At 38.9% G+C, this 23114-nt stretch overlaps 2 protein-coding genes across 4 annotated transcripts in view; both read left to right on the forward strand.

Moving 5' to 3' along the window:
• The window catches only part of LOC110067678 (uncharacterized), a 51012-nt gene extending 37147 nt beyond the window's left edge, over window positions 1-13865 (forward strand). The window contains exons 11-31 of the mRNA XM_089298081.1: window positions 1-133; window positions 540-620; window positions 1287-1386; window positions 1656-1796; window positions 2477-2543; window positions 3642-3759; window positions 3920-3969; window positions 4510-4627; window positions 4984-5087; window positions 5270-5372; window positions 5846-5999; window positions 6292-6358; window positions 6435-6501; window positions 7939-8024; window positions 8809-8935; window positions 9437-9478; window positions 9906-9992; window positions 11465-11525; window positions 12227-12276; window positions 12498-12626; window positions 12915-13865. The exon at window positions 1-133 is cut by the window's left edge and continues 50 nt beyond it. Of these exons, the coding sequence (XP_089154207.1) occupies window positions 1-133; window positions 540-620; window positions 1287-1386; window positions 1656-1796; window positions 2477-2543; window positions 3642-3759; window positions 3920-3969; window positions 4510-4627; window positions 4984-5087; window positions 5270-5372; window positions 5846-5999; window positions 6292-6358; window positions 6435-6501; window positions 7939-8024; window positions 8809-8935; window positions 9437-9478; window positions 9906-9992; window positions 11465-11525; window positions 12227-12276; window positions 12498-12626; window positions 12915-13001 (1972 nt within the window). The 3' untranslated portion in view covers window positions 13002-13865. The remainder of the gene's footprint in view (window positions 134-539; window positions 621-1286; window positions 1387-1655; window positions 1797-2476; window positions 2544-3641; window positions 3760-3919; window positions 3970-4509; window positions 4628-4983; window positions 5088-5269; window positions 5373-5845; window positions 6000-6291; window positions 6359-6434; window positions 6502-7938; window positions 8025-8808; window positions 8936-9436; window positions 9479-9905; window positions 9993-11464; window positions 11526-12226; window positions 12277-12497; window positions 12627-12914) is intronic.
• Window positions 13866-18536: 4671 nt separating this feature from the next.
• The window catches only part of LOC110049442 (uncharacterized), a 35146-nt gene continuing 30568 nt past the window's right edge, over window positions 18537-23114 (forward strand). Inside the window, exon 1 of one of the 3 annotated variants that reach the window (XM_089298078.1) lies at window positions 18537-18743. The gene's annotated coding sequence lies outside the window, so the exon portion shown is untranslated. Of the gene's footprint in view, window positions 18744-19677; window positions 19772-21038; window positions 21108-23114 lie in introns of those variants that run through there. The other 2 variants (XM_089298079.1, XM_089298080.1) reach the window with 2 other exon arrangements.

Consider the following 23114-nt stretch of genomic DNA (forward strand, 5'->3'; position numbering starts at 1 on the left):
ACTCACCAGGCACCAGTACCTTGCAGACAGAGCCACTTTAAGTAATGGTATCATGGATTTATGTCTCGAAATTTTTGAAGAATACCAAGCTATAATGGATTGGGTAGCTAAAAGATATCGAAACGTGGTGGAGGTAAGATTATGACATAAGAGAATATTAACGAAATGAAGAAAAAGTAAGAGAAATGGCCCCAATCCAAGCTTGACGCAGTGGAAAGTCATACATATGCATAGCGTAACTAGCCACGAAGTAAAATGTTCAGGTGTGCTGAGTTAAATTCCTCCAGTCTACGAGCTACGTACATTTCACTGGAGTGTACTATTTTGCTGCATTTATATATATTTATATATTTATTGATTGATTTGCAAAAAGGAAAAATTCAGTAAGAAATATCTCACAGAATCATGCTGTTATTTCTTTGCTTTACGTCAACTTTGCATTGTTTGTTTTGTATTTATAACATTACTGTTTCCCCTCCATTTTCCCCCTATGTTGTTATAAGGAAATATCTTGTTAACTTTATCCCGTGACATTGCAGGGAACTTTGAGGGACATTTTGGAAACAGCTTCTCATTGTCTTCATAAAAAAAACCACGCTGTCTGGAAGCAAACTCGAGATGTTAGTGATTTTCATTTATTTCGTTTTTTTCTCTCGCTACAGACAACGTTGCGTTTCGAAATATCCCGAGAAGATGAAGTAGTTAAAAAATTAGATTTGAGTTTTAATCTGTTAATTTTTGTAGAGGCGGGAACTCGTTACGTGGGGTTACGAGTAGCCTCCCACGCACACAATCTCTTCTTGCTTGCCACGTGCAAAGAGCTCAAAGAAGGTCAGCGGAGAAGGCTAACTCGTTCCGAATCCTCTCTCTCTCACACGCATCCCAGATACAAAACATAAAAGTGAGGGATCTTCTACTTTCCTATTGCTATCAATAGATTATGATTAAACTGATAGAAGACGACGATCCTAAATAATCGAATATAGTCGCCGATGGCCGATATTAATCAATTAATTAAAATCGATTAAATCGGTAAAGATCCATCATCATTGACTATTAGTCTCAAACCCTAACAGGTTAACTTGCCCTACGAGGTTAACTACGGTGTTAGCTTTAACGAAGTTAACTTTTCTTATCTATCTATCTATCTATCTATCTATCTATCTGTCTGTCTGTCTGTCTGTCTGTCTGTCTATCTATCTATCTGTCTATCTGTCTATCTGTCTGTCTATCTGTCTATCTATCTATCTATCCATCTATCTATCTATCTATCTATCTATACATAGATGCCCAATCTAATGCAGAGCCTGGAAGACATTTTAGTTACTGTGGTAAACAGCAGTTTTCTACCAGAAATCAACTATACTATTTGGACGAAAAAAGCTGGTAAGTACGATTCCAACTGAAAATAAATTTTCTGTAGTGAATAATATCTGTGCAATGTGAGTTATTATTGAGTTTATTATCTTAGAAAATCTAAAATAGACTTGCGCACCGAGAGAGAGGAGTGTCGTCCGGGTACGTATAAGGACTCATTAAATACTTAGTATCCTATAATGAGGATACCTTAAAATGACAATTTCCTAAACAGATATTCTCACTCTTTGGGAACCAAGGGAGACCTGTAATTAACAATTCTCTTTTATTGCTTGTAGTTGCTGAAGTCGTCAAAAAGGGTGTCAATTCACTTATTGAAGACATCAGAACTCCAAACTACTTAGACATCGAAGAACCCTCGTGGAAAGGCGTTTCTGATTTTGTTTTCATTCCAAAGGAAACGGTCATGAATGCTAAAGGTAGGCTTACACGTATTACTTGCTAGGACAAATTACTCCCAAGTGATGATGTTTTGGGGCACAACGACGCACATTCTTTGAAGGGCAATGTTCTTTGACTCAGGTGTAAGTTAGTAAGGATTGATGTAGCCCACGGACAGAATATCGGGTGTAAGGGCAATCTGATATGCTGTGCGGAGGTTAAATTGAAATCAGTCGGTGGGTCATGCGAAGACAGTACTAAAAACTAAAAAAATCAGTAACATTTTAACTTTATCATCTCTCATTCGAAACCTTGACCTCTTTATTTCATTGACAAATAACTGGTGGGAGAGTGATTACAACCGGAGATGAAGTCTCGACAACCAAGATATTTTTGGTTAGCAGGCAGATGAACTTATAAACATAGGAGCCTTTATACAAGAGGCAAAAGGGGACGACTTACAACCGGGATAGAGCGGTTTTCAATCGAGTGTCGTACAACGAAAACCAAACCAATTACTAAGCAATTAGACTACTCAAACCAATCTCAAACCGTAGTAAAACCAAAGCCAAAACCAAAACAAGTAACTGTCCAATTACTTTCGACACCCAATTGAAAACCGCTCTATCATGATACTTCTATATATTAGAAACAAACTGTTTGTTGATGCCCACGGTGAACATTATACTAAACTACAATTATACTTGTTCTTAAATAGAAAACTACTCGTTTATTGTCCTGCTTTACAAAGGTGTTGAAGATGGACTGCCAAATGAACCGAACAAGTAAGTTAATCGTTTATTTCAGTGTTATTTTTGTCACCTTTGTATTGTTTGGAAGATTAGCTGAGATTCAGCAATGTTCACTTTTATTAACCGAGTTCTAGGTCCGTACTGTAAGCTACAGTCTGAGTTTTATCACCTTCGATTTGTAGCCCAAACGCAAAGCGTGCGGGCCAAAAATCGAAAAGGGAAAAACGGGGATCCGTAACACACAGTACGGATCGAGAATACGAGGTTGGTAAGATATTTATTATATTCCTATTGTGTGTCCGACGAGTTCGAGAACGATTTCTATTCAGGCGGAATTGCTTCAAATTTCTGACGCATGTCGAAAGCTAAACACGTCAATTTGAAATTGTTGTTAAGTCCACTGTCATGATATATTTGCATAAAACTGTTATAAATAAAAGAAACGGTCCCTAACTTTAAGTATGAGAACTTAAATAGCCCTAACTAAATGATTGAAAGCAATTTCTTGAAGAAAGTCCACACTTCAGCGACATTTTTGCAAAATTTTCACAATTCTCGAGCCAAACTTGAACCTTTGAAAAACTGACAAACTGACGCTTTTTCAAAAATCCATATGGCAATCCGTTTCCATCCTCGCCATAGTTAGCCATCCCCACTTCCTAATGGATTTTTATCATTTGTCGAGTACTGCTCTACAAAATAAAACCAATATTGTTCAGCTTCAAATGATCAATATATGTTTTTGAGATTTCCAAAATCATGCTAAAAATGGTGACGGTGTCCCATTAATACACAATTTAAAGTAAATGAAAGTTTAAACTTTTACTTGCTATCAATGTTAAGAACACTTGCGATAAATCACGAAAACTTTTGACAACAAAAGCAGCTTTAAATTTAAGGGACAAATAAAACATGTCAGGAACCGACGGCATTCTAAGCCATGACCTCTTATAGGCGGGCGCTCAAACCACTGAGCTGCACAAAAACTCATGGCGAACTAGCACATTTAATAGGTTTGTATGTGTCACATGTCAGCTGTATACTGCTAAGATCAGCGTGTTTGTGACAGTGACAAATGCTGTACTCTTACCATATATTGTTACGGTAATCTAAACTCTATTCCTGTTGCAGCGGGAATGAAGACGACGACTTGATTGTTTCCTCTCTTGTCATGTCTTGTTCTCTCAAACTTGATGAAAAACCTGTCTATGACCTTTCACCTCCTGTTCTTTTGACCTTCAAAACATTGGTAAGTGTTTTTGATTAATACAAAAAGCAATGGTCCGGGTCCTAGGAAATCTTCGTGGTTTGGTGAGAACCTGTAAACAAGCGCAGAGCTGTTTCATCCTGGTTACGAAGAATGCTCATAACTAAAAAAAAAAGGAAACTTTTTTCATTCTTTATTCTAGTCAGCTGAGGAACCTCAGAGACAGTGCTCATATTGGAGTCTCGAAGAAAGGTATAACCATTATTTTCTTTTGAAAGTTTCTTCAAGTTCCAATATCCATCTCCACTCATTCACGCTCCTTCCAATACCCACATATAGTGACTCTAGTTTCTCATAGAAAGACCAAGCCAATTAATGAACTTCTACAGCTGAATAATGAAATAATGTCAAATCTGACCACATTTCGAAAATCAAACTGTCATATGCATCTAGAAATAAGTATCTCTGGTCTGAACATAGGTAGTTTACAGGTTATCAATTTGACACAGTTTGTTATCAGAGGCTGGCGATCAACGAACTACTGCTATTTTATTTCATACTGCTTTTAATATCTTCCGGTCGAAGCGAAGTCTTAAGAATAAACAGAAATGTCTGCTTTCAGCAACTGCTCGCCATGTTCACTGCTCGGGCCAGTTGATCAAAGGGTGGATAGCTTTATTCAACGAATAACCTGCTTTCCAGTGGATAAGTGTTGATTATTTATTGGATCAGTATAACTTTACATTAAAATAAAGGCAAATAGTTCTTTTATGAAGATATTTTAATTTCTAGTGTCTGGTTGACTGATGGTGTCCAAGAATTAAAACCGAACTCGAGCTCTACACACACAGTGTGCCAAGCCAACCATTTCACCAGTTTTGCGATACTTATGCAACATAGGAAAATACCGGTTTGTAAATACATGTTATTCTGTTTGTTTTGTTGATATCTTACATTTGTTTGACAAGGGGCTCAAACAAGTTCGTAAGTTTCATGCCATAAAAAAAAGAAAGAAAGAAAAAAAAAAGAAAACCGGCACAGCGGACTTGAGGGCTGATGTTTACATCGGTTAATGTTGCAGTTCCTAGAGAGAATTGAGATACGTTTTGAATTGTTTCACCCCTGTAGCTTCTATTAGTCAGAGAAAAACAGGTTTTAAACTAGTGTTTCGTATGTGAATGGGTTTTAATCTTCTCGTCTCTTTTCAAAGAAGAAATCATTAGGTTGGTTACAGTTTAAAAGTAAGTTTGCTTCCTTTGTTTACAGCTCTCTAAGGAGGACATTCTGGCTCTGAGTATCATTACCTACATTGGCTGTGGAATATCAACGACAGCTCTGATTATCACCCTTATTATATTCTTGAGCATCGAGTAAGTGAACAGTTGTAATGCTGTGACACTGAGCTTTAGAGACTAGGAAGGTCGTTCCTCATTCCTAATAACAACTTTATAGGAGCTAAACTTTTCAATGTCATTAGGTAGGTAATATAACTACTCCACTTCATAGAAAGGTATATAATTAGATAATGACAACGTTTTTGTGTTCGTTTCAGATCACTGTCGTCGGAACGACATAAGATTCATACTAATCTGGTCGTTGCATTACTTCTGGCTCATGTTCTCTTTCTGGCCGGTATAAAGGAGACATCCAGTCAGGTAATCAAGTCAGTCAAGTCAACTTAACAAATTGACGTCAGTTTTTCATGCGTCTGTCTTGTTATTGACCATGAATTTCGTCATAACATTAATCAAAGTAGCTGTGAATCCACAATTAAGGCGACAGCCGAGTGGATCCGCAGACTAATTTGACAATGTTATGACTTATTGTCAATAACAGGACAGACGTATGAAAAACTGATGCCATTTTGTTTTTACGATAACAAATTGTCAAATTGTCTGCTCTCACTCGCGACGCATCGCATAAATTATAACTTCACGTGTCTGTACGGTTATTGACAATGAAAATTAGTCAATGAGCGCGCAAGAATTTCAGTTATCGTAAAAATCCTATTTGATGAAACATAAAATGCCTGAAGCGGGCTTAAGAAAAGAGAACTAGATGAGGCCAGCCGGATGACCTCAGATTTAGTTGAAACTCTCTCTGCTCTTTCTCTTTCGTTTCTCTGCAGGTCCTTTGTGAAATTATTGCAGTGTTTTTGCACTACTTCTTCCTGACCGCGTTTACCTGGATGCTAGTGGAGGGATTACATTTGTACTTGAAAGTTGTCCAAGTGTTTCGAACAGAGAATATCAAAATGGCCTACTACTATGTGTTTGGATGGTGTAAGTGAATTACTCATTTCATGTCACAGTGCAAATACTTTAAAACATTGAGTGAAGTTACCTGACGATAGAGAATTACGGAATACATTTTACTGTCAATCTATTGTATGTCAAAGTAAGTAACAACGGAGACAATAAGCAACTCTAAAAAAGTAGAGCAAAAACAGTTTGAATATCAAAGGCGATATTGGAACTTTAGGATAGCAAATTAGTTTGCTGCAAAACTTTCTCATGTGCTTCTTAAAAAAACATCATTATCGAGTGCCTCTTGGTCTCATCTTTTTTGCTGCAGGTTTCTCAATCATACCAGTCGTCATCACATTCTCCATGAAGCCAAACAGCTATGGCAACAGCGAAGTGTAAGAAATTTGAAATCTTATTTACGGTATGAATTAAATGAAGGTTTTCTGAGAACACTACTTATTTACCTTGTAGTTGCTGGTTATCTACTGAGGATGGAACCATCTGGGCATTTATTGGCCCTGTCATCGCCATCATTGCGGTATGTTTTGAAAATATGAGGAATAAAAAAGATAAAAAAACAAAACATGATCTTATTTCACATATCACTATATTATTTAATGCGATAAAATGTTTCTTTTCTTTCCTTTTTGAGATCAGAGATCCTATGCTATTTTTACCAGTCAAATTTGTCCGGAAAATTAGGAAAAAATTGCGAAAATTCCCCGTCTATTCGATTGGTAGAATGCGCGACAAGAGAATCAACCAGTCTCCTGCAAATTTGACAGTTTAATGTGGCATACACGACGATTTTTCTAAGATCAAGGTCTGTCAAGTCAAAATGGCCGACATTGTTGATCGAACGGTTTGCACGATTTGGACGATTCGTAAAGATCCTGAAGATGTTTTTTGAAGCTGACAACAATCCGAAAGGTATGGGATGCTTTTATGTTTAGAGTCTCGATTAATTATTGAATTATGTGTATGGAATCGTTTTTGGGAGCGTGAAGCTAAGAAACTTTGGAAAAAAGCTTCGTTTCGTCACAGGCAGGCCACTCTATGTGGCATCCTCCACTTCAAACTGGAATTAACGCCAAAATACTGAAAATCTAACCTGAATGGCGACGGTTGTTGATGAGATTTTTCTCTATCTCTTCGCGGAATTTGAGCTTCATCTCTCCAACACTTTCCGAGAAAATCGATGCTGAAATCACGTAAACAGCTCCTGCGGCAGCCAACTGTTTACAGGATGTGTTTGCTCATAGATTAAGGAAAATTATTTCTCTTTACATCAAATTCGACCAGGAGAGTGGAAATAACCTTTCCCTTTTTTTTTGTGCCAAATTTAATTCTTTTATTTATTTTTTTTTAAAAGTACCACCAGCTTCCATGAAGGCAATTTTTTTTTTCTAGAGGGTACTTTTTATGCTCTTTTAAATGAGATATAGTAGATTATTCTCCTGTAAATATTTACTGAGATATTAAAGAAACACATGATACAACAGTTTTTGCACCTTTTGATGGAGAACCTTTTGGGTGGACAGAAATCCAAATTTCACTGTGGTAATTGTTTTATTTACTGGGGCAGCAATGAGCCAATTCCACGATGCCACACAATATTGAATATTTTTCGTATTTTTAATGTAAGCAAAGCACACCTCAATAGATCAGTGACCATGCTGTAGTCTGTGGAGCGGGTTAGGGTTAGGGTTAGGGTTACACAGGCCAGCATGCTGAATTTAGCAAATAGGCGAAATTTCATAAGAATCCATTGGAAACGCACGGAAATATAGGACCCTAAACTTCATATAATATATGTTTGTTATATGTTTACAACCATTCATTCCACTCGTGATAAGGGACTTGTCAAATCATTTCGGAATCCTTGTCAGCAGTTTTACTTGTAAGGTAAGATGATGATGGCATTTATGGGATATTTAATTTTGGAAACAAAAACCTTTGTTATATTTTTCTCAAGATCAACTGCTTTGTGCTGGGCATGGTGGTGAAAACGGTTGTGTATTCCGCCTCTGCTGTCAAAAGCTCTGACCACGAACATGTCAAGTAAGTACTTTTATGCAACACAAAAAAATCAACCTTATTTAAAAATATACCGTCTAACATAGTACATGTACATGTAAATGGATGAAACCAGTTCCCTTAGTGTGTGGCCTTGTGGGATAAGTCTTGCAAGCTGACCATGAACATGTTAAGTAAGTTCTTTTATGCAACACAAAAAATCAACCTTATGTAAAAATATACCGTCTAACATAGTAAATGGTAGAACACAGTTCCCTTAGTGCTGTGGTCAGCCTGGCGAGAAAAGTTTTGAAAAGGCCATTGTTGATGAGAATCCGTCAATCTGAGCCCAAGAGTCAAGATACTAATGACTTGGGCTCATGTTGCAAAATGATTAACCTGGAAAAAAAGTCCAGCAAAACTGAAATGTAAGGCACTAATATCTGAGTTCAGATAAAACCAAAGATACTTAGTACACTTGAAATGTATTCTACCAAGGTAGTTGGCTAACCAGAAGTTTATAATGCATTATAGACTTCTGGCCTTTTTGCAAAGGCTTGACATAAGCATATGCGGGGACTTAGGCAGAAGTTGAGGAGAACAGTGAAACATGCATCAGTACTGAGCTCAAGAATAACACAAATGAATACATACACTCATTTTCTAATACTGTCGTAACTCAAATCACCGACAGATTAACGTAACAACATAAGTATAAGCATGAAAAGAAAGAAAAAGGCATACTGTCTGTTTTTCTTTTTGGTCCATTGTTCGTGCTGAGAAAGTATAAATTCACTTAACGTAGATCTATGAGTGATTTGTTTTTCAGAGCTGGGATCAAGGGCCTGTTTGTACTCATGCCCATTCTTGGTGTGGGCTGGGTTCTTGGCCTGTTTGCTTTGAACAAAGGTACCATTGTGTTCATTTACGCTTTTGCCATCGTCAATGGATTTCAGGTTAGGGTGGAAACTGTTTGAGACTCCTATGTCTTGATTGTTGAGTTAGCTGTTTCCATTTAATGCTTGCATATATGTGTGTAAGCCGCAACCACCTCATTTCACAAATCAACAGCACACTCTCTGTCACTCATTTCTAGCTGTCTTGTTCAGTGTTTCGTATACAAGCGTTAATAATCTGAATTAATAGTCAATGTTGTTACAGTTCACTTGTATATTTAGAAGTACTTACATGTGATACAGTTTGAGTTAGTCCACTTCATTATATAGTCATGAGGATTTTACTAGAAAATACACCAATTTATTCAAAACCACATCTGACACTCCCCATGGTGTACTTTCCATATCCTTACTAGTGAGGATATTGATGGCACTATTTAATTCCGCTTTTAACAGTTTTTGCACAAAATGAAAAGACAGTTACACGGTGGTATGAAGTTACACAATTCATATCTTTGCGCCATCCTGTAATATCCTCTATATATCCTTTACTCTTATTAGGGTCTACTGATCTTCATGCTGCATTGCGTTTTCAACACTGAGGTATGTCTAGTTCACTGACGAAGAGCATAGAACAGAAAAAGTCAGTGTGTGAAATGGTATAGAATCTTGATTGATTAATTCAGATTGGAGCCAGGTCTCCAAAACAGGCTGAAGTTTGGCAAGTTCAAGGAACCATTATCTATAACAAGGGCATAATTATAGCGATCAAAATTGTCATCTTTTTGTTTCTGTAGAGAAGATGAATGTATTCTTACATTCATCTTACTTGGCTTTGAGGCCAAGGGAGTAAAAACAACAACAACAATGTAACAATAACAACAACAACAAAATCGAAATTCATCTCTTAATCCCCAAACTGAGTTTTTAAATTTATTTTCCTAAGACATGTAGTCAAGAAAAAAGTTCAGTGATAAAAAGAAACAGGCCTATTAGGCAGAAAAGATAACTTTTCACTAATGTATTTTAGGTGCGCCAGGCATTTCGCCGACAGAGAGAGAAGCATGCTCTCTCAAAAGAGAATGACTCTCAATACAATGCTTCCTTCTCGCTCTCGGTAAGTACACACATACAGAGTATTTCTACATTAATGTTCATCACTTAATTGCTTTTAGAGATTTCATGTTGAAACTATCTATGACAATGTTAGATAATGTTATTTGTTGATTATGTTAAAGTAGCATAAATTGCTATTCCGCTGACACCGAGTAGAAGGTTGGGGTGGGTTTGAGAAGCGAAGTGTATAGTGGGATTAGAGTTTGTACTTAGTCGCTTACGGGGGCAGATACAGGATTTTTCCCTGGAGAGGGTGCACCACTAAGGTATGGGGTAACCGACTGGTGAGGTGAACAAATTTTAAAACCAAATTTGAAGAGGAAGGCTTTATTTGAGGGGGGGGGGGGGGGTGCATACCCCTTGCACCCTCCCCCTAGATCCGTCCCTGGGTTAGCAGGTGAGACTTTTTATGGTCAGCCTTTGTCGATTGCATACGTACAGTTCCTTTTTTTTTTTCGTTGTGTTTTCAATTTCTTATGATTCTTTAAAGTGCCTGTGAAGTAAAAAATAATTGCTGCTTATTTGAGAGGCTTTTCAAAGTAAAGAAGAATGACGTTTTTTTTTGGGAATATCATTTTTCGTTTTAGAGAAATTCACGTTTTTTGTATTTTGCAAATGAGGAAAGTGATGACGTCATAGTTCCACTAAAACAGTACAACACTCAATCAAGAATATCTCTAGAAATATTAAAGCAGTGATCTTTAAACTTGGCATCAGAAATGTACATCACAAAAGAAACAAAATGACACCTATCGTGCCTTTGCCATGGCAACAGTTATGCCACTGGTCCTGTTTTAATTAAAACAAAAATTCCCAGATTTTATCTTAAACAAGGATCATCCAGTCCCAACAACCTAATGACAGGAGTCTAAGCAATATGGGAACCATGTGTGTTCTGAGCAGGACCCTCTGTCCCTTAAAAGGTTTCAAATGGGGATATTTGGTTTTCACAAAAAGAGACTGGAGCCAAGAGTGTCGCCATGGCAACAACATAGTTGGTGTCATTCTGTTTCAGATAAGCAGCAATTGTTTTTTACTTCATAGGCACTATAATGCTGTCATATAATCAGATCGCTGCAAGTTCCTATGTGTCACCAAGTACTTGTGTTAGGATACCCCATAACCCAAGGGTGGCACCACTGCCGTGGTCAGGGTCACACATTCCTGGTTTTAAGGGTTTTTTGTGTCTGGCTGTGGTTCACTTAGTTTTAACACTTGTGAACAGTTTGTAACATCCCTGTAACACTTTATTGCTTTACAACTCAGTGCTAAATTGTCTGACAGACTAAAAGACTGACGGACAGAAGGATGGACAGACGGACTGATTGAATGATTGACTCACTGACTGACAGACGGGCTGGCTGGCTGGTTACCTGGCCATAGTTGCCTGGTTGTCTAGCGGAATGGCTGACTTGGCACTCACATGAGAGTTGTTAATAGATACCTCAGCTCAGTGGCTTACTTCTTTTTCAGCCATCAGAGGACTCTGGGAGCAAAAAGTTTTCAAACTCTAATAGTTTTGAAAAACTCAAGGGTAACAAAGTGATTTATTTCTTTGTAGCTTAAATGTATTAGTATTCATTTTGAGTTAACTGAAGAGCGTGGGCACCAATGAAATTGGTCATATATTGGACTCAGTGCCTGTGTATTGCCACATGCCATTCAGATCATAACTAAGTGCTCCTTCCTAGTCTTCCTAAGGACAGGATACCGGGAAAGTAGATATGTATGGGTTATTGGCTAAGTGTGAGGTCAACGGATGGCTGGATACTGACCAAGTTCTTTTTTGCGTGTTTATGGACCGAGACGGAGTCGAGGTCCATAAACTCGCAAAAAAAGAACGAGGCCAATATCCAGCCATCTTGACCGAACAAGCTTGGTGAATAAATAATTTATTATATGGCTTTCGGGGAAATTTTTCATGCGGGACACAGTGGGTAGTCCCGAGCAAGATGGCTCCATCTTGCCCGCTCGGGTAGCCAATCACAGCGAAGGATTTGATTCATCTTGCCCGCTCACGGAGCTAGCCATATAATAAACATGCATAGTTGCATCTGGGAAGAAAACTATGAATATGAAAGTGACTTCATTGTTGTGCCAGAGGATTTAGCACTGCTGTGTTAATCGTGGACACAGTAATTTAAGAAACAGATGATGAAAATTGAACATAACCGTATTATAAATCCCAACCGGTGGAAAGCTGACCGATTGAGGTATTCTTTTTCTTTGTTACAGCGACAATTACTCTCAAACGTAAGAGCACAAGTAAAGTTGTTCAAGTCCAGGTAAATCCGTTCATTGTGTTTAACTTCTACGTCATACGGTCACGCAATCGCACTTAATGTAGAGAATGTAAAACTTAACTAGTACAGAAATTCTCAATTTTACAGTCTTTCGCTTGTTTGAGAAAAGAGCAGATCACTGCTGACACTTGTTAGTCCCAAAGAAAATAGCTTGATGCATTTAATAATGAACACATTCTATTTTGATTGACATTTCTTTGCAGCCTGTGAGTGACAGTCGAGACTTCGCGGAGAGTTCGCTTCAGGTAAAACGGGCTTTCCAAGATAAAAGCGCCAGCAAGCTGTCTGTGACGAACGTACAAAACGAGACGTCTTTCCTGAATTGCCCCATGGTAAGATAGACAGACCAATAAAGTAAATATTGAAATGCTGGGGGGGGGGGGGGGGGGGAATGACGGCCCATTACGGCCCATTATGGACATACATGTAAGTAAGAGACGTAAGTGAGAGAAATGTTGATTACGTGACGAAAAGGTTTCGTTACCCTGTTGAGGGCAACAATAGAGATAGCTAGTAAGGACTTTATTATTGATCGTCGATTTCATGCAGTAATCTGTTATACTTTCAAAAGTTGATGGCCACTGTCTTCGCGGACTATCGAAATTGTCTTTTTGTTTCAGGAGTCTGAAGAAAGTGTGCCACCACTGATCACACATTCGAGGAAGCAGGAAACAACAACTAAAAGAAACCGGCAGAGTCGCCCCTAGTACGTTTGAAATCACTGTTAGATTAAATGAACCCATGAGAAAAAGACTTCAAAATAGTTTTAAATACCTATTGTAAAAATTGTCCTTCTATTGAGGGGAGTAGATATTGTAACTGGCAAGGACAAGAATTAAGCGTAGCTTTGTGGACATTAGTCTCCTCCGCAGCCGTTTTTTGGGATGTCACGCAACGCTCCCCCATCCCAAAAAACGGCTGCGGAGGAGACTATGTGGACATATACCTGATTGATTGTTATTAATAGTTTTTATCTACTTGGTTTTGAGTTTAACATACGATATCTATGTAATAGCCAGCAATATAAACTGAGTACGTAGTTGGTGGCAAAGTACTGAATGAATGGATCAAAGTCACGTGTTTGCACCGCAGACGCGTGGTGCATTTCACGCGTCTGCGACATGACTCAGTAGGATGATAATGCGTCATGACTCAGTAGGATGATAATATCAGTTGTGATATCAGTGCATCATACTACAATTACTAATACACTACATATCTTACACCGTTTCACAGTGGTAGTCAGACACGTACAGCAATTATTGATATCTTTTAGCAGAGAATCTAATAAACCGAGATTGAACGAAGCGATCCTAAACGTGTCTACAATGTGTACTTTCCGCTAAAAGTAAGTCTACTTGTAAATCGAAGTACTTCCGATGATATTGTTCGGTAGTTTCCGAATGATCATATTGTTTTTTAGGCCTCTAAGGTAAACATCGTTCAACATTCAAGCAGAAAAATGTAAATACATAGGACTTCTGTATAAATAATATAGTGTTCTTGCCAGAGGAAGCAAAGAAACCGTAAACATAATAAGAGAGTGAAATAAAGAGGTCTTGAAATCACAAGTTGCTTTGTTATGTGCTTGGCGTCATTTTGGAATGCACACAATATCGCAATCATCCCATAATTTTGCTTACGAGAGAGACGCCATTGTCGTTTGACGTTTGCCGCGCTTGATTGGTTCGAAATTGACATCGCGGTACTGAAATGAGTCGTTCACTTACGCTTCAAATTTCAGAACTTAACAGCGATGAATTGCTGCTTAACGCTTAGTTATTCGAACAGTCCAGACAACTTTTCCAGTATACTAGTTCATCCCTGCGAATCTGATGTAAGTTAAGGACGTTCGCGCGAAAATTTTCCAGTCGATAGATTTTTTAAAAATTATTACTGCGCATGCAGTCAGATGATGAATTACTTGTGTCAGAAATGCAAAAAAAAAAACAAAAAACTGGGGGTCACAGACTTCGTTTCAGAGATATAGCGCGTGGAAAACTACCCTGATTTTGAAAAATTGGCGCACGTAATTCAGCATGGTCTACAGAGGTTTAAAGTTAAAAATATCGAAGGTGAGTCAACGGAGGCAAACGATCTTAGTCATATTTTGTAGAAGTGGGTCTGTTGCGTAAATAATTCGAAATGAGGAATTTGAAACTGTCGCACAGTTAACGATGAGTCAAAAAGAACAGAATTCGATGGTGCATTTTGCAAAAAATTAAAACTTCTAATCGATAGATTTTCTTCATTTTTTCGCTAAACGTAGAAAATCGGTAGAGAAAATTATGCTAACCCTAAGCCCTAAGTCCAAAAAGTTCTGTCTGTGGGCGAAATTTTAATGCTTGGATTGGATTTCAGTTCGTGAAGTTCTAGCTAGTTCTCATCCATCCCGCATTGTGGGATTCTCCTTCCAATGCGACTTATGTTTCTTCACTGTTATTTGCATAGCATAAAGAGTTTGTCCTCCTGGTGTCCTCAAGTTCTATCAAGATGAGGATTTTCTCACGGAGGATTCCACGTCCGCGGTTGAAACCAGGAGTCCATCACTAGAAGCATGCAACTGCCATACTAAGCCTATGTCACGGCATTTTTACAGATCGGTCTATTTTTAGGCTTCCTTTCCCGTGAAATAGGTCAGTTCAGGTCTACATGAGCGTGCATCGCTAAGGCAAAAAACGGCGGCCTCAGTTTGTGCTTCTTTTTATTCTTCGGGTGAAATGATAACGTCAGTTAAAAATTTAGTTTCTGTTTGTGAGTGGTCACCGAGGTTCCTGCGGGAGTCTGAATTCGCGGTAACTTCAAACTAAAAATAGATCGGTCTGTGAAAACACCGTGACAGGAATATGGGGTAGTTGCACGCTCCTAGTGATGAGCCAGATGAACTGGTTGAAACTTGTAATCTTGCGTTATCAAGAACTTTAGAAGCTCGCAAGACCGGGGAGTTTTAGCAAATCACGACGGCGACGCCAGCGAGAACGTCACCAAACAAAAAGCATAATGAGTAGAACAATAGTTCTACACGTGCATTTGGATTCTTGGTACATTTCTTAGCCGTCTTCTGCAAAACAACAACGTGAAATGACTAAGTTCAACGTATTTTAGAGAACGCGAACCGCAATGGCTAATTTTCTGTATCTTCCTTTGGAGTTGACCGCTGACATTGCATATGAGCAAGGTTTTAGACCGATAGGCGTACTGAAAAGATCTACATACTACATTGCTAAAACTCCCTACTTTTTCGAAGCTAGGGTGACTTCAACGAAACTGTTCGCTTTGGTCTCCGAAATTTATGGAGGAGCTCAACCCTCCACCGCACGATAGTACCATAGATATGTAGACCAGGTGTAGAGCGGATTGCCTCTTGTTGTTCGGAGCGGAAATTTACAGTAGCAGCTTCCAACAACTTCACCTCAGTCATAAAATTTGGCTTGGAGTACTTTGAAATTTACCCCTTGAGTTTACACTTCGCTGATCCCAAAGCCAGTTCGACGTAATAAACTAGCTAACGATTGCCCACGAAAACTTCTCAGCGATAATAACAACTGCATGTGTATCAACAATTCCCATTGCTCGACGGAGCCAAAATTTTCAATAGCAGCTTCCAGAAATTTCAACTCTGTCTCGCGAACAACGCCGTTAAATTTAGCTTGGAGTGCCTGAAGATTTCTACCTACAGCTTGGATAATTCTGCTCCAAAGGCCAGCCCGACGCAAGAAACCATTGCCCACGAAAACTTCCTAAGGAAAAGAACATCTCTGTATCAGCAATTCCCATGCATGTCACAGCCGCCTCTCCCCGGAAAGATCGGAGAGAGGAGAGAGGCGGCTGTGACATAGGCTACAATTCCCATTGAATGATTGCCGAGCAATGTCGGACATAAAAAACTAAGCAGTTCACAAGTATCAGTCCTAGGACTGAACTTCAAAACATTTGCTTTTATTTGTTGTGAACTGTTATGGTTTGAGGTTAGAATTGTAATAGAAATGTCAAATGAACTATACCTAGAAAACAAACAAAACAAGTTTCCATTTTTAGAGCAACGGTGACAGTCACTTAATACCTTGACCTGGAAATGTAAAACGATATATTCGCCTGCAATGTTGAAACCATTGCTAGTGATACAGTGATATCAAGTCAGTAGAATTACCTCAAAAACTTTACGGATGATGGCGAACATCATTTGCATATTCTGCACCACAACTAAAACCCGTTGCTTACGCAATCCCCGGGTTAAAAAGGGCGAAAGAATGTACTGCCTTTTGTCACACAACAAAATCCATCAGGGTGCCAAAACCAAAAAACAAGAAGATCTGTTAGATCTTATAACCGCGCTTTTAAAATTTAACTGTTCGCTTAGCACTACCGTCGGAACACAGTGCACATTCCAAAGCAGTCATTGATGATTCTTTTCTTACTGTAGACATCACATCACTTGATCAACACAAACTGTATTATTGCACCATCAGTGGTAGCCGTTGACAAATCTCCGAAGACTTAATGGTCTTAATCTAGAACTTTCTTCGGGATATGTATGGGCATGAGCGATATCAACGACACAATAATAACACTATTAACAACAGCTTTCTTTCTTAAAAGTCATGATTAAATTTAATTGGTGTTTTCCACGAGTAAAGGGCTAGCAAAGTAGTCACACAAGTCATAAAAAAACCCTATCCCGACCGATGTATCGATTTTGGTCACTCCAGTGACCACAGATTGAAAACGTGACAGAAAATTGGCGTTACTTTTGATTCTCACCAAATTTGTCGTATCCCCCCCCCGCTCGGGAGAATTTTGTTAAGTTAGCTAATTTAGTATGCAAGCCACCGTAATGGCGGTCGCCGCCGGCGAAATGTTTATTTGCTCAAAATTGGGGCAAAATCTTTCGGAGATGGAAATCAGGACATTTGTAAGGATACAGAAAGTAATTTGGGACCGGTTGCTGGCTTCTAAGGCTGAATTTATCCAGAAGTAAGCTGTATTTTCGTTTTCGTGTCGAAAGCCACGCGATGAAATATTATCGGCTTGTTCTGCTGTCTTGTTCTGTTTTTTCTCTTTGTCGTTTTTGTAGCCCGCCGAGGCCAGTCTTTCGTCTAAATCAGTTGAAAAAGGTTCGAAAAAGATGTTCCCATTCAAGTTTAAACTCTCAGGCGATAATTGTGGAGTTTTTTGGCCGAAACGTCGGCTTTGTTATGTTGGTGTTTTTCGGTTGCTATGGGCGACCGTTGCTTCCTTTGTTAGGACAAGTCTGGGAAGTGAGGTCACAAAAAAATTCTAATTAATTCTCGTTTTGTTCGATTTCGCTGAAATTTTAACACGATAAAGTTGGATTGTTAACGAATAGATTTACCGCCTGCGGATGTGTGGTAGCTATTAACGCTGAAGTGTTATATCGCTTCGAAGTCAGGGTTTTGAAGAGATTTTTTTGCAACATGTGGGTTCGGCGTGATTTTGTAATCTGAGGTTTCGGTTGACCCCGAAGGAAAAAATATCCGGAAAAGGTCATTTCATCGACGATTCAAACAAATATAAATATGTATATGTTCCGAGCTAAATTTCTGGTGAAAAAATATAATTTTTGACGAGCGCTGGGTTTTTAATTTATTCCCGCGAAAGATGAGATTTATTGTTTCAACAGCTTTTGGCGAGTAAACATCACAGGTTGCGTGACTCAAAATTTGGCCGAGTGGAAGCTTGGGTCTGCTCGCACCGAAGTCGAAAAAAAAAAAACCACGGGTAAACCATGAACCGCGCTCGGCCCATGGCCGCGCGGTTAAAAAAATTTTGATTAGCATATGGCATCTAATTGAAAGCCAGCTCCCAGTTGACTTGACAGCTCAGTTGGTAGAGCACTGCACCAGTATCGCAGAGGTCATGGGTTCGAATCCCATTCAGACCTGAATTTCTTTCAGGCTTTAATTTCACAACTGCTGAAGTTGTGTGTATAACTGCGATGATCAATCATGTTTATCATATCTTCATAACTTTCTCCGCGGTTCAAATATACAGTATGGTCTTTCATATATTCACTAGTAAATTCGACTTCGTGAGATTTCGAAAGAGCCATCCATTATCTCTTACAAAAAAGGTAACCCTTTTAAATTAAAAGATGTACTCGTTAGAGCAAAACTCAAAAGGTCAACTGAAATGTAAACAAAACATCACGAAATCAGGAGTTGTGTGGGAATGATGTAAAAGGTAAATAATGGCTAGTCTAGCGTGACGCGGAAATGTCTTTGAGTGAACTCTTGACGTCAAACATATATTGAATCATCTCTCTCCCTCTCTGTGAGTTACGCTGGATTCCATTACTATGGACACATACGCGAATAACACTGAATTAATTACTGAATAATACTGCGTTCAGCTGAATAGAAAGCTCTATATTTGAAACCCTATATAGGATTTGAAAGACAACAAGGATCAAAGCAAATTCCACGCTTGAGGTAAGACATGCGAGTGATTGCGTAGATTCAGGGAATTATGAGAGTTATAGTTGGGGAAACATCTCTCTCGCTTGTTCAGTCGTTTCTTGTTCGGAATAAAGCGTTATAATCGCATTTCTGATTAACATCTTCATACATCGTCGTTGCATTTTTATGCAAATGAGAATTTACTTCAAAACTTGGCCTGTGGTTGAGCATTTAAAGTATCGGCGGTCCTGTACTTTTGTACTTTATCGGGTATCAAAGGAACCGTTCATGTCCAAACTATCTTAGGTCGATTGACTTGAAAACTTTGACCGGAAGTCGACCTAAAAAGATCCTAAAAGAGATCCCAAAAAAGATAATGAGTGTCACAAACCACGGTTTCGTTCTTTGGCCCAGCGTGAACCAAGCAATAAATTTGAGACCGATCGTCTGCTGATCTGGAACAAGAGAACTTAAAGTAACTTCAACAGGGGTATCGAATGGTTTTGGCATTTGCGACCATGCGAGCAGTGCGTTTATTTTTGCGAGCACGAGCAGTGATCAAACTTGTCTCGCGAGCAGCGAGCACTTCAGGAAATACAGATGGCGTGCAGCGAGCACTTTGTAATTTTTTTTCACCAGCCGGAATCTCTCTTTTATCAAAAGGAAATTCTGTTTTGCACCAAGTAGTTAGAGTAATCTGGTTGACACCTCCAATTCAGGACAACAGGCGCAATCGCGGACCCGAACACTGTATCAGCAACAACATGATCATTTAAAATAAATATAGTGTTATTTACCTGTGTTCCTGTGCCTTTTTGAGCTGTTAAGAAGGGATTTGAATAGAAGCGAAGGCATTTCAAATGTTATCTTGTCTGCCGATTACGTCTCTGTCTTCGGGGAAGAGATTCTCAGAGTTAATATTTAATGAAGATAATAAAATCTACAGACGTAATCGGAGCGTCGTATTTCCAAAGGGGCAGACAGGATGATGTTTGAAATGTATCCGCCTTCGCTTCTATTCATATCCCTTCTAAAAGCCTTAAAAAGACACAGGAACACAGGTAAATAACAGTACATTTGTTTTAAATGATTATGGCCGCGATCCATTCAGCCAAAATTTCTGGGCTGAGGTTCGAAAATTTCTTGATGTCGAATGGATTCCGAACAGTCTCGTTCCATTCCACTCGCAAAACGAGTCATCTAGCTCGTATTAGAGCTAGATGACGATTTCGACGGTGATATCAATGATATTGTGTGAGCTGTGTCATGCTTAGTACTTTAACCAGTATAACGGGCTATTTTGAGCAGACCGTTTTCGGATATTTCCCGTATGAGTTCAAACACCGCTTTTGAATAAACTACGAGTAGTCCCTCTATCGCTTAGTCCGTCGTGCGTGACGCGAAAGAAAACCGCGAGAAAAAAATGGCCGCGCGAAATCCTGGGGGTGAGGAGCGCGCGAAAGCAAATATGAATTCACTGAGCTTGGCCTCTCTGCCGTCCATTCGAAAGGGTGATGGACAAAACACTGACCCCTAGTCCATGGATTACCCTAATGGACTACCCAAATGGACCACCCTAAAATGGACTACCCCTAAAAAAATACTGTGTCAGATGAGTGGTATGTTAAGAAGCTGCGATTATATACTTACACCGCACGGAGGATGCTTTTCTTTTCGTTCCGCATCGCCTTCAGCCGCCATTTTGAATAACTATACTGAATTATTTAGAAAATAAAGATGTTGTTGTTGTTGGTGGTGGTGTTATTGTTGTTGTTGCTGTTGCTAAAGGGACAGTCTCTTGGATGTTGTGGTAGAGTGGGCTTAATAGCGACTTTGTCGATGATTTGTCCAAGTGTACTGTTTCAAAATTGGTCCATACTCCACTAACAAAGGAGGAGGAAGCTTCGATAGACTACCATATACTGAGTCTCGTAAAACCACAAAAATTTCCACATAATTATAGTCCAGGCCAGCCAAGAATACTACTGCCTCCACTCCACTCGGAATTTTTGTAGCGTAGTCGTTGGAATTTCTTGCTGTCCCATAGCTTTTCCTCATTCCCATTTCTATTTCATTTTGATACACTCAGGAAAAAACCAGAAGACTAGCTGCTTCTGTGCCATAATTTTCGGTACAAAACAAGCAAAACAAATCATGAGTAACATCCTGAAGATCATTTCGTCTGTTCGAAAAAGACTGAGCTAAGCTGAGCTACTGAATCGCATGGGAGCAAGATAGAGTTGCCCACAGAGAGTCCACAGAATATTTGATTTGATTTGAGTCTACGCTTTTTGTGTACAGCGGTTGTTTTATTCAGTATGGTGGGTACGTCATGTATGATTCAAAATGGCGGCTGAAGGCGATGCGGAACTAAAAGAAAAGCATCCTCCGTGCAGCGTAAGTATATAATCGCAGCTTCTTAACATACCACTCATCTGAAATAGTATTTTTTAGGGGTAGTCCATTTTAGGGTAGTCCATTTGGGTAGTCCATGGACTAGCTATAGGGTCAGTTTTGTCCATCACTATTTGAATTGAACCGCACTTTCACTTGAAACCGGACATTCACCCAAAACTTTCCGCTTCTATTGGCAAACATTTCATCTCAGTTGGATGTTCTCCTATGTCAAATACATAATGTAAATTCTCGGTTGAAACTCTGCATTTGAAATTTTCGCAATAACTTTTAGATTTACATCTACAGACGGAGCGAAAATCGTTACAAGATGCCTCATTGGCCGTCTTCTTTTTAAAACTTCTTTGGCAGTTTCGCTGAACGAACACTGAACGATACTTCTCACGGCATTTGTTTTTACCCCTCTACTTGAAGAGCAGAATAGAGCAATTTTATTCAGGATGTCTCCCAGGGTTACTGACAACAGGCGATAATAAGAGGGCGTCAAGATGAGAAATCCTACACCGAAAAATCACTCGGCTGTGAAAGGTCAAACTTTGTGGCTCTAATAGGCGGTAGTCCTTCCGCGTGCTCTTCGCCCCCAGGATTTCGCGTGACCATTTTTTCTCGCGGTTTTCTTTCGCGTCACGCACGACGGACTAAGCGAAAGAAGGACTACTCGTAGTCTACTTTCGAATGACGAAAAGAACTTTCCAAATTCTCTCGGGAAATAAATCGTCTTTAAGAGCCGTTAACAACCAAAACACACCCTTAGCTTGCGAAGCAGCTACAGACCTGTTGTATCTGCACATGGATGTACGAGTAACACCAATGGATCGGCTGTTAACAATCAATAAAAGCTGCAATGATAAGTGTTTTCCTCCATGTTGTACATGGAAAATACCGAACAGCGAGGTACTGGTATTGAGAATGGGTCGGAATGGTGATATGGAACGGTCCAAACGGTTGAAAAATAACTCGTTCTTTTCAGAAAAATAATCCTAAACTGTTTTATCACTTAAGAAAGCAACCATTTGTTTGGTATATACCATGCAAAGGTGGTGAATGTGACCTGAAATGTATGCATCAGTATAAACCATCTAAATAATCATCATCCGTGCATTGTCTCGAAAACAGATTGTTGCAAGCCGTCTTGTTAACTGTTCGTCGATACAATGTCACAGCAAGAATCTATGACTTTAAGATATATTGAAATCTATCACGAAAAAAAAAAAAAATCGCGCGGTGGTAGATACTTGCACGGGTCACGAAAATATTATGTTTGCACCGATTCTTGGTTTCTTTATAAGTATAAAACAAATTTATCCACAGTGTTTTAGAAACCCTTCGATACAACTTTGCGCGAGGTGCGTTGCATGATTTTTAGAGGGTCACGTTACAGAATCGGATTTCCGCAACTGGAAATAGCCTCATGGATCTATAAATTCTCCTTCAATGACTTCTTTACAACCAATTCGACGAAATTCTGAATAATTTACTTTTTTAATAATATACATGAAAAATTACTCGATTCTGATTGGCTCGAATGAGAAAAAATGGCTTCAAGAAAGAACTTCCGGCATTCCCTCCACACAAATTTTTTCATGTTAACATTAAGTGGCTCGTGCAATTTCATTTTCACATAGGGGCCAAACCACCCCCCTAATGTTTCATGAAGGCTATATTTGCTTGGTTTATATATTTCTGAACCAAGTTTGGTAGATGAGCTTTCTTTGTTCTCCAGTTTATTTTATTTTTATTTTAACAAAATGTCAGATTATGACATCATAATTGGTGACGTCACCAAAACGTGCTATAATTTTTTGTAAAATCTGATAAAAAGATAATGTCATTGGAAAGGCCTTGACTTGAGGAGTAAAATGCCAGAAACCGTTCTTTGCTATGATGATTATTTTTTGAGATATGGTAAATTAAATATTTTTTTGTTGTTCCCCCCCGGAATTTGCTTAATCATACTGTCCTTCTTAATTCAGTCTCTCTGGTTTATTT

This window comes from Orbicella faveolata, unplaced genomic scaffold (assembly GCF_042242905.1).
Source record: "Orbicella faveolata isolate gen_17 unplaced genomic scaffold, um_ofav_v1 contig_3, whole genome shotgun sequence".
NCBI classification, from domain to species: domain Eukaryota; kingdom Metazoa; phylum Cnidaria; class Anthozoa; order Scleractinia; family Merulinidae; genus Orbicella; species Orbicella faveolata.